This window comes from Gymnoscopelus microlampas, assembly GCF_963454915.1.
Source record: "Gymnoscopelus microlampas genome assembly, chromosome: 1".
Taxonomy (NCBI): Eukaryota; Metazoa; Chordata; class Actinopteri; order Myctophiformes; family Myctophidae; genus Gymnoscopelus; species Gymnoscopelus microlampas.
In genome coordinates this window covers 32,014,747-32,026,968 of record NC_139962.1, presented here as the reverse complement: position 1 = coordinate 32,026,968, position 12,222 = coordinate 32,014,747, and the positions used below count along the sequence as shown (strand labels likewise).

General features: G+C 45.1%; 1 protein-coding gene across 1 annotated transcript in view; it reads right to left on the bottom strand.

Annotated features, from left to right (window-relative positions):
• unc13c (unc-13 homolog C (C. elegans)) overlaps positions 1–12,222 on the bottom strand; it is a gene marked incomplete at its 5' end in the record, with an annotated part of 241,227 nt that overhangs the window by 136,811 nt on the left and 92,194 nt on the right. The window contains 2 exons of the mRNA XM_084046368.1: positions 9,287–9,355; positions 10,283–10,439. Of these exons, the coding sequence (XP_083902494.1) occupies positions 9,287–9,355; positions 10,283–10,439 (226 nt within the window). The remainder of the gene's footprint in view (positions 1–9,286; positions 9,356–10,282; positions 10,440–12,222) is intronic.

Here is a 12,222-nt window from a genome sequence, read left to right as displayed (position 1 = left end):
TATACTTCTCCAGTACAACGGTGTCTAACCGAGAGTTATACTTCTCCAGTACAACGGTGTCTAACCGAGAGTTATACTTCTCCAGTACAACGGTGTCTAACTGAGAGTCCATGCAGATCACAGTTGACAAATATTATATATTATCGGAGCTATTATTAATGTTATCGGTTTTATCGTGATGACGTCATAATTCCTGATATCGAACCGATAATTATCGGGCCGATACTTATCGTGCACTAATAATTTTATCGCAAATTATTGTCTCCGCCAGGCCGAAGGCATGGCGAGAGAGTATGTTTTACCCCCTGTCCGTCCGTGTGTCTGTGTGTGTGTGTGTCCGTGTGTCTGTGAACAGCTAATCTCTGGCACCGTTGGCTTGATCGCAGTGAAACTGTGCACACACACTCCCTGGATGCCAGAGCAGAACCTCTGCCCCAAATTTTTCACATGGGCCTTTTATAGCGCCACCAGGAGGCTGATTTGTGCAAAAGACATTTTTGGACAGTACTCCTACAGATTTTATCCAAACATCACGCAAATCGGTGCACAGTATCTCTATAGTCATGTGATCAACACAGATCTGCCTGATTTTCCATATTCCATCCTGATTGGCTAAGGTTGGCTTCCAAAGTTTGCAGGATTGGTCCATTTTGAACTAAATGCCTCAAATCATGAACGCAGCTTGTGATTTATGTGAAATTTAACACGCATGTTCCCACTAGGCCGAGGAAGAAATGCCATTTGAAAATGTTCAAATCAGCCTCATGGTGGCGCTATAAAAGGCAGATTTGTGTTTTTAACTATCTGCACCGATCTGCGTGAAACTTTGCACACATACTCCCTAGAGGCCAAGGAAAAATATCTGCCCTGCATTTTTCACATTAGCCTTTTATAGCGCCACCAGGAGGCCGACTTATGTAAAACTTTTTTTTTTTTAGATTAAGCCTTCACATTTTTTCCAAATTTCACGCAAATCGGTACACATGATCTCTATAGTCATGTGATCAAGATGCATCTGTTTGATATTTCATATTCCATCGTGATTGGCTAACATTGACATCTAAAGTTTGCAGGAGTGGCCCGCTTTGAACAAAATGCCGCAAATCATGAACACAGCGTCCAATTGTGGTGGAACTTTGCACGCACATTTGCACTACGTTGAAGAACAAACGCCACCCTTTTAACATTGCCCTATTATAGCGCCACCAGGAGGCAGATGTTTCTTTTTTATATTACTTTTAATTTTGTCCAAACATGCAAATCAGTACACATGATCTCTATAGTCAAGTGATCAAGATGGATCTGTCAAATTTTTTATATTCCATCCTGATTGGCGAATTCCGAAAATTGCTGGCCCACAATAACCTACCTGACCTGGCGGAGACCTGTGCTCCGAGGAGCACTTTTTCTGGTTTTTATATTTTTCTCTGTTGTTGGTGACAACTCTAGTACGACGCCACGACGGCACGACGGTGTCATGAATGCGTCCTTTCACAATATTGTGCGTCAGCGACGCAGGACGCAGGCCTATGAGCATCTCTGCTCAGTGCGGCTGCAGAGTTCATGTGCAACATCGCATGGCTGTGGCTTTACAGTTTTCCTTCGCCGTGTCTGTAGGTCACCCCCAGGGACCCCCAAGGGTCTCCAGGGACCCCTAAGGGGGGGGGACGACCGCGGACCTCCTTTTTTTTTTTTTTTTTTTTTTTTCATCCCATGCTTTTGTACCCCCAAAACTATTTTCTTTTTTTTTGGGGGGGGGGGGTCCTGCGCTGTCCATCATGACATCTATGTCATTCTTTCTTGTTATTGTATAGTTTGTTGATGACTTTTGATGCATTGATGATTCATTTCATTTAATTTTTTTGGTGTATTAAAAAGGTCATAAAGGTCTTTAAATTGTTACTTTACTGTCATCTGGGGACCCCCCTGGGGGTCCTGACCCACAGGTTGAGAACCACTGACGCATTGTGAGCTAGATCTGCTATTTTTGGCTAAAAGTAGCCTACTCATCATTATGCAGAATGTCTCTGTTTCTTTAAAAAATACTACAGTACAAGCTCAAAAAGCGTTGTGATCTACGAGATACAAGCTTTAGGTTCGGCTATTTCACTTTTTTTTTAATACTTATAAAAAAGGAATGGTTTTGGACATTTTACACCCAACAGTGACGACATGCACTAGTCAGTAACGTTATGTGTCTCAAAGAAACCGTCATACATTATTTTCACACCTTGTGACCATCAAAAATAACACAATTGTACAAGGAATATTGTCTCTGACGGTTCGCACAGTGCGACACCAGAGCGCACACACACACACCCCCTGAGGGTGCTTAGTAAACAAAGTGTCAAAACTAAACCAACAGCCTGCATCCCTCAATGTCTGCCTTGAATAATGCTGAACTTTACCATCAAACTTGAAGGAAACAGCAAATGCCAGATGGGACAGGCTAGCTGTTGCGAGGTGTCACGATGCATCGTGATTATACCACCACAAAGTTGAGGGGGATGAGGAGGAGAAAAAGCAAAAAAAAAAAAAAAAACGCCAGCGTAGCACAATGCAGAGTGGCAGCTCCACTCCCAGCCGCTCCTGACTCATTCCAAATACAACAAAAGCAAACTCAATCTGCCTCAGAATATAATTATAGGGAAATCCATACAAGCCAGCAGGCAGACAGGGCCAGGTCTGAATCCCATTACTGTCCACTAGTGGCAAGCTAGCTCTGTGGGATGGAGGGGCGGAGAGAGAGAGAGAGAGAGAGAGAGAGAGAGAGAGAGAGAGAGAGAGAGAGAGAGAGAGACTGTCAAGTATGTGTTTGTGTGTACGTGTGGGCATGTACAGTACATGTGTGTGTATTTGTGCCTGGAAATACACACACAGACACACACATTTACACACACACACACACACACACACACACACACACACACACACACACACACACACACACACACACACACACACACACACACACACACACACACACACACACACACACACACACACACACAGTGTTGCTGTCGGGCAGAAACATATATATATAGTTGCTGTCGGGCAGAAACCTCTTATCTCCATATTCTAACTTTTTTCGTAAATTAACGCCCGACTTGACTTTTTTTTACTTTGTAATATGTTGTTTTGGCAAATAATGCCATACTTCATCTTACAAGACGGTCATGGAAAACTAGCGAAAATAGCTGATCTACAAGCTTGCTTGATCTACAAGATATTTTCACTATTTTGGAAACATTGTAAAGTGTAAGTTATTGTGTCTGTGGGTTTTTATCAATATCTAACCAATGAAATGTATTAGTAACAGCTTGTGATTAAATATTAACCACATTGGATCCATTGGAACACAGGTTATTTCCTGAAAAGTATTTGGACATACAAGGTTTCCACCCTGACAGCGATATACAGTATGCCTGTATGGATTGATGTATGTGTCTGGGAGTGTTTGTCAGTGTTGACAGGGGAGAGGCAGGGGGAGGGGCTGACGCTGGCAGGTGAAGCCACACTGTGACCACGCTCTCTGCCAACGTGTCATCGGCAGACAGCCAAGCCAACTGGAAAAAAAGAAAAGGACAACATTGTATAAAGGCTGTCTCTCTCTTTCTCAGCCTCTTCCTCGCCGCCTCAGTCTCTTTCCTGTCCAAATCCAGCTTCCTTCCACCCCTTCTTCCAAATCCCCTCTCTCTCTCATTCACTCTTCTTTCCAATTCCCATCTGTCTCTTAGTGTCTCCGTTAAGTCCTGTCTCGTTCCCTCCGTATATCTCAGCCTCCCGCTGAACAAAACTCCCTCTCCCCCGCTCCCCTGCCAAACAACATCCCCGTCTCCTTCAAAGTCCTCTCTCTCTCTCTCTCTCTCTCCCTCTCTCTCCCTCCCTCCCTCCTTCTCTCGTCCTCTGCTAGCTGAGCGGCGGTGTCACTGCTGGGGTGTGTTGTCACTGTAATCACATGTAGCTTCGCTGCTGGAGAGCAGAGGGGGGACCAAAGCAATCAGGCCGCTCACAGACAACATTGCCTTTTGTGTCACATTAAAGGTGAGTGTGTGATCCGTCAGCCACAGTTCATCGTTTAGACTCAGCAGCCAAATGCAGTGTGCTCTCTCTGTCTCTGTGTGTGTGTGTGTGTGTGTGTGTGTGTGTGTGTGTGTGTGTGTGTTCAAGTACAGTATATCGTCGCTGTCGGCCAGACACCTTGTATGTCCAAAACGGTTACTTTTCAGAAAATGTAAATAAAAAATAAAAAAAATAACCTGTGTTCCAATGGATCCAATGTAGTTATATTTTACTTACAAGATCTTGTTATAACTGTTATAACCAACTTTTAACTGGTTAAATGTTTATAAAACTCACACACACACTTTCACTTTGACTTTCACACATTCTCAAAACTAGTGAAAGAGGCAGAACTACAAGCTCGCCATGCGACGCGTTGTGAGTTTGTAGATAGGCTATTTTCGCTACTTTTGCGTGGCACTCTCGTACAATAAACTAGGGTATTAATCTGTGAAAAAGATGTGTGTTTTAAACAGGTAGCTCAAATATGGTTATGTGTGTTTTAAACAGGTAGCTCAAATATAGTAATATGTGTGTTTTAAACAGGTACCTCAAATATAATTATGTGTGTTTTAAACAGGTAGCTCAAATATAATTATGTGTGTTTTAAACAGGTAGCTCAAATAACATTATCTGTTCGGTAACCATGTACCAGGGCTATGAAGTCTACTGCTGCGTTCACGCTGGCAGCTACAAAGCTACAGTCCACCATTCTTTTTAAATGAAAGCCAGCGAGAGGAAGATACAAAGCGACGGCCAACGTTTGTAGCTGAGACAAAATGTACAAAGCTACAATCCTGGTTGGGATGGCTTCAACTGCAGCTAAAGAAACCTATACAAAACAATCAACTGTTGTTTAACCATTTCCACTCACCTTCTCTCTTTTCCTGCTTGTAATGGGGGGGGGGACTAATTATTTCCGTAAGCCAGTTCTTTTTAAGCCCAGGCTTTTTATCTTTCTCGCTCATCGGACGCACGCTTGAGGTCAACGAGCGTGTAGATCGACAATTCAGCGACTCGACAACAGATTTGCATCTCTTTGTAGCGATGTATCTTTTGTGGCTGCCAGTGTGAACGTTAGTGCCATGCCTTTGAACGGGTTTGTATCATTCTAAGAACAAAAAAATGTAATAAATGTTTGGCTACAGAAAAAAAAGGATTACTGGCAGAGCTAATGAAAGATGAGATTGATAAACATGAAATAAAATGTAGTTGCATAGCAACTGGTGCTGTATTCGAGACCACCTAAAGCCAGACCGAGTCAAGGCCGAGTAAAACTGCAGTCGGGACTATCTTGAGACCGAACTATGGACTATAGCAGTGGTTCTCAAAGTGGGGTCCGGGGAGTGGGACCCGGGGGGGTTCCAGGGGGTCCCAGCTGAAGTTGTTAATACAGCATCACAATCATTTTAACCGCTTTATCCATGTATGTGTTGGCTATTCAAAAATAGCAGATCTACAAGCTCACAGCGTGTCACTTCGTGCCACGCTGCGAGCTTGCACATCTGTTATTTTTGCAAATATTTGAAAAATATCCAAATGTTTGAACATTTTCGAATAATTTAGATTTTTGTCTTTTCACACAGATCTTCTCTTCTGGGGGTCCCTGATACAAAACATTTTCAGATGGGGGTCCGTGGCAAAATACAAAATACATACAAAGGTTTGAGAACGACTGTCATAGGCATAGTGGACCAAAGGCGTTGGCTGTGTTGCTGCGGTCAGAGGCGCCGTAGCCTATCATGTTCAAGAGACATCTGTGATTTACATGTCACCTTACATACTATATGCTACGTAATATCAATCTGGGGTATAGATGTGCGTGCGTGCGTGCGTGCGTGCGTGCGTGCGTGCGTGCGTGCGTGCGTGCGTGCGTGCGTGCGTGCGCAGTGGTGATTGAATGGGTGTACAATATGTGTGCACCACTGAGTGTAATGTCTGTCTCTACAGCAAGTGTCTTGTGTGGCTATGTCTGTGCTGTGTGTGTGTGTGTGTGTGTGTGTGTGTGTGTGTGTGTGTGTGTGTGTGTGTGTGTGTGTGTGTGTGTGTGTGCGCGCGTGCGTGGACACGGGAGGCTGAGGGTGTTTGTAACAGGATTAACTCCCATGGGTTTGTTCTTGGGAGAATGTGATTTCAATCTTCCTGAGTAGACAACAGGGCCATCTCAAGACACTGAAGCCTGATTTATATACATTCGTCGCTGGTCGGTGTCGCTCGCCGAAAATAGCCGCTCTGCAAGTTAACGCCGCGCCGCGTCCGCGCCACGGCCTTGGGTTTGTAGATTGGCTAATTCCGGCATGCGACAATGGCTGGAGCATAAATTAGCCATGAGGGACGCAGATGGCAATCGTACTGCATTCTCTGAATAGGGGTCCAGTGGGAATAGTAAACCTCCTAATTCTCTGCCACAAACGCACACGTGCGAGCGCACACGCACACATACACACACACACACACACACACACACACGCACACACACACACGCACACACACACGCACGTGCATTCAGTTGAGCAGCCACATAGTGATTTTCTCAATCCATCCATAACTGATTAAATTTGATCTTGTCATTTCATTTTCTTCATGTTAAAGAACAGTGTGCGTGACAGATTATGGCGCTTCAGATCTATAAATTGCTTATGCACTGCCGTCCATGGAGCAATCTAATGAGAGTAAAGTGGTTTCTTCTTGTGACAACGGCACCATTCCACACAACAATGCTCAGAACCTCAGGACGCAGAAAGTCATTAAAGATCTAATAAGAAAACGTGCACGACCTTTGACCTAAAAAGATTCTCCAGGGCCACACTCTCTCTCTATCACACACACACACACACACACACACACACACACACACACACACACACACACACACACACACACACACACACACACACACACACACACACACACACACACACACACACAGTCACCGTTGTACATTCCGTGTAACAAACTAAAGTCTAAAGTATATTCAGTAGCACGGTATTGCTTGCTGTGTTGCTGGCCCCTGGAGGTCAAGGACTGCCTGGATAGCCAGGCTCCCTTGACTCCCTTGGGAGGTCAATGACTCTGCCTGCCTCCCCTGGCTCCCGTGGAGGTCAAGGACAACCAAAAGAGCCTGGCTCTGTGTTATGTTGTTAGCTTGAAAGTCTGCCCTTTTTGGCAAGAGACACCATCGTGAAAGGGATTGTAAATTGATCACCACCCCGGCCACAATCTGTTCACACCTCTGCTACGACCGCGGCCAGGCAGGGGCAAGATTACCCCCATTTCTGAACAGTTTCCACCCGGCTACCATCAGACTGTTGAACAAGATAGACCTGATCACCGCCTGTCATCAGGCTGGCCGCCTGTCAACACTTTCCTTTCCGGATTTTTACCATGTGAAGTCTTTGCCCTACGTGGACTACCATTATATGTGGACCTGCCAATGCATTTATTTGACTAATCTCATGGACATGCCTGCTGCTAAAGTACTGTACTGTATGTGGTCCTACCGATGTCTTACCACTTTTTGCACCTTATGTTTAACCTCACGTACATACATGATGTGTATTTCGTTGCTGTTGGGCAGAAACCTCTTATCTCCATATTTGTCTCCGCCAGGCCGAAAGGCATGGCGAGAGAGTATGTTTTACCCCCTGTCCGTCCGTCCGTCCGTCCGTCCGTGTGTCCGTCATTCGATCTGTCTGTGTACAGCTAATCTCCGGCACCGTTGGCTTGCTCGCAGCCAAACTGTGCACACACACTCCCTGGATACCAGAGCAGAACCTCTGCCCCAAATGTTTCACAGGGGCCTGTTATAGCGCCACCAGGAGGCCGATTTGTGCAAAACACATTTTTTTACAGTACTCCTACAGATTTTGTCCAAAAATCCCACAAATTGGTACACAGTATCTCTATAGTCATTAAACGAAACGGGTCTTTCAGATTTCTCATATTCCATCCTGATTGGCTAAAAATGTCTTCCAAAGTTTGCAGGAGTGCACCGTTTTGAACAAAATGCCTCAAATCATGAACACAGCATGCAATTTCCGTGACATTTTGCACGCACATTCCCATTAGGCCGAGGAAGAACTACCATTTGAACATTTTCAAATCAGCCTCATGCGCTATAACAGGCCGATTCGTGTTTTTTCCTATAATTGCACCGATCTGTGTAAAACTTTGTATGCGCACTCCCTAGAGGTCAAGGAAAAACCTTTGCCCTGCATTTTTCACATCTGCCTTTTATAGCGCCACCAGGAGGCCGACTTGTGTAAAACACATTTTTTTATACTAGGCTACTCCTTCCAATTTTATCCAAATTTCACGCAAATCGGTACACATGATCTCTATAGTCATGTGATCACGACGGATGTGTTTGATTTTTCATATTCCATACTGATTGGCTAAGATTGACATCTAAAGTTTGCATTATTCATTGGCTTGTTTTGAACAAAATTCTGCAAATCATGAACGCACCGTCCAATTGCGCTCAAACTTTGCACGCACATTCACACTATGTTGAGGAACAAATGCCACCCTTTTAACATTGGCCTGTTAGACCTGTTGGCGCCACCAACAGGTCTAATTTAGCGAAACACATGTTTTTGACAAAATGCCTCAAATCATGAATGCAGTGTCCGATTGTCGTGCAAGGCCTAAGAAGAAATGGCACCCTTTTCACGTTGGCCACAATAGCCTACCTGACCTGGCGGAGACCTGTGCTCCGAGGAGCACTTTTTCTAGTTTTACTTTGTGTTTTTCGTAAATTAACACCATACTTGATCATACTACAGCGTCACACAAAAGTATCAGAAATAGCAGATCTACAAGCTCGAAATGCGAGGATCTGCTTTGTCGATCTGCTATTTTTGAATTTGAATCCTGAAATATAACAGTTTTAGACATAATGAGGTTTCCACCCGACAGAGATGATATATGTTGTAGATATCTATGATTTTGTTTTAACACACTTCTTCACAGTCTTTTTCTCCTTTCTGAAAGCGACAAAAATTATGGAGCTTGCACAAAAAAAAAAAAAAATTCACCCACTTCCTTACACCTCTAAACCTGTGATATGACGAATTAGTGGCAACTCGTGAGTCGTGATGGCGTACTCCTCCACACCTCCTTCTGTTGGGAGGTTTACCGTAGCTGCTGTGCAATGTGGGTTGTTTCAGTGCACAAAGGCATGCACTCAATAAGAAGAAACAGATTAATACAATGCAGTACATACCCGATATTTGGAGAGGTCAATCCTCAGCGAGTTGTGAAGTTGATCCAGCAGCTTGACAAACTTCTCCCTCTGTTAAGGAAGACAGTAACAACATTTTGTAAACAAAGTCCCTGGGCCATGTGATATATTCACATTTACAACACACTCAGCTGCCTGCGCCTTTGTTCTGCCTCCGGTGATTCCATTTCAGATTCCCTGGAATAAAAATCATTTTAAGCACAAATGCTGAAACACTATTTACCGGCCTGAATATCTTTGACGCCTGGCTACATTAGCTTGTTAAACGCTCTATCAGCGACCACTGAGCACTTTGGGGACTTCACTGATTTCAACAGCATAACTCTTTTTTTTAGACAGGTGGCTCTGGGGCCGACTTTGAAAAATTAGTGTTTTTTAATAATTCATGTTACACAAATATTTCTACTCTACTTTATTCCACCTCAATTCCTCTCTGACGGCAGGTCAGTAACACACAGCTGAAGTGTCACCTTGACACTGTAACACCGCCACACCACGTGGCACACCAAGGTCCTTGATGTGCGCAGCTGGGGCAGTATCAACTCACTATCTTAATAATTTACAGAAACATGAAGTGAGGGATCCTCTGTTCCAAATATTAGGACATCTGCACAGTGCAGGTTTCAAGTAGCCTGGAATACAAACTGATTTGCTCCGTTCGGCCGTTTGTTTGTCCTCTCTTCACTTCTGTGAGAAAAAAACAAATCAGCCGAATGGAGCAAATCTGTCTGGATTCCAGGCTAGGTTACAAACTTGAAACTACTGAATGAAATAGTGTAAATCTGACCAGCAAAGCTTTGCAAAAAATCCTTGCATTATTAAGGCCTGTTTCCTACCAAAAGACCAACCTTTTCTGAATCCGTATTTCAGAGCGAAAAACAAATCAATACGATTACATTTCAGCACAGAACTTTTCAATTATCTCCCCAGTCAGCCAGTTCTTTTTTTCACCCCCTGTAGAACAAAGTGAGGCCTTACGCCAAAGTTGGAGGCGGCGAACCGGTCCGAGGCGGAGGCGGTGGTGGTCGTGGTGGTGGTGGTGTGGGCGAAGTAGGCGTTGATGTTAGCCAGGAGGTTGCTCATCACCGCCGGCACGCCGGGACACATGTACTTGGAGGACAGACAGGAGAAATGCCTGCAAAGGAGAAGAAGCAGAGACACAGCATGGTCATGTGTTGCTGAACCACACCACTGCAGGTGCAGATACTAAATATATACACAACTTTTCGTGCCAAAGACCCCCAAATGGTATTTGGCCGCGGACCCCCATCTGATTTTTTTGTGTGATATTTTTTGGAGATCTGCACTTTTTCAATAGCCAACGTATAAATGGATAAAGTGGTTAAAATGACTATGGTTATTGAAATGATTAACTACTTTAGCTGGGGACCCCCTGGAACACCCCCCAAGGACCCCTGGGGGTTGAGAACCAATGATGTACTGTAAGCATGGGGCTTGCAGCTGGAGTTTTCCTGATCCCACCAAACCAATGGCACAATCTGTGAGGGGAAGAGTGTATGAGTAAGTATGCCCCGGTCTCTAATCTCTACCGTTAATGTTTCCCTCGAGAAAGGCCATTTACTCGCCTGTTGCAGCATGTGGTTGCAACAGGCTGCTCCCCAAGTGTTTTGTCTTAATGTGAATGAGGGATTTACTAAAAGACAGACAACAACAAAGGATTTGTGCTGACTTTATCCACGCACCTTCCCCTGATGAATGATTACTCCGACTGGATTTAACACAAATAATTCTGCTTGGTTCTAATAGAGACACACACACACTGCTTTTGAATGTGGTACCAACTAGTAGTGTTGGTAAAAAACAAAAATAAAAACACCCTACTCGGTCCAGAAGAGCTGCAGGTTTAATACATTTTAACTTGATGAAACCAGCAGTGGGACCTCTATTATGACTGGGACCATCCTGAGTGGTTCCCCAGGCCAGCGTGGAGATATAATCCCTCCACCTGGTCCCGTGGGCCTCCTACCAACTGGATGTGCCTGGAGGCATCCTTTACTAGATGCCTGAACCCCCTCAACAGGCTCTATGTACAGCAGCCATATTAGAAATAAATTGGGTCTCTTCGATTGCGTCCTTCACAGGTCTTACTAATTATACTAATGAAGGCTCTGTTCTATTTAGTGTAGCACAGTGGTTCTAAAACCTTTTATTTGAAGGATCCCCATAACTCTGAGAGTGTACAAACGGGTCCATTTGGTTCCATTTGTGCACTCTCAGAGTTACACACCCGTAAGGGTCCATTTGGAACCCCCACAAGGAACCATGAGGGTCCCTGGACCACACTTTGAGACCCACTGGTGTAGCACAGTGTTGCCAGTTAATTGATAGCCAATCTCAGCAGCCGGACTCTGTTTGACCAGAATAGACGGGTTTCATGTTTGTAAACATTGAGAGGACTAGAAGCTCGCCCCCGCTACGCGGGGGCTCGCGTCTAGCCCGCGGCCACGCCCACGTAGCGCCCGCGGCCACTTGGCAGCTCATATAAGTGGCGTAGCGTCCTGAGGGCCAGTGGGGCCGTGGCTCGGTCAGTGAAGACCCTGTAGTGCGGATGATATGTGGCATAGAGGGGCAGATTGTAAATCCCCAGAGGAAACATCCGTGGGCTACCATTGGTTCAGCGATGTGTGCGGTCACCCTGCGGCCCCTCCTCCTCCACCAATGTGCAGTATTGAGAGCCCTGACGTCACAACAATTGGAGCGATGGGCACTGCACTCTGGTTGGTTAGGGTACACCTAGGGCCCAGGTAGAACCCAGTTAAAGCCTGCATGGGCAAACCCAGTTAGGACCCGCCTTGGTCCCACATAAACATGGCTAGTTGGGGCCCACCTAAGGGCCAGGTAGAAGCTACTTATAGCCTGCATGGGCATCGCAGTTGGGACTGAAGTGGATGCCGCTG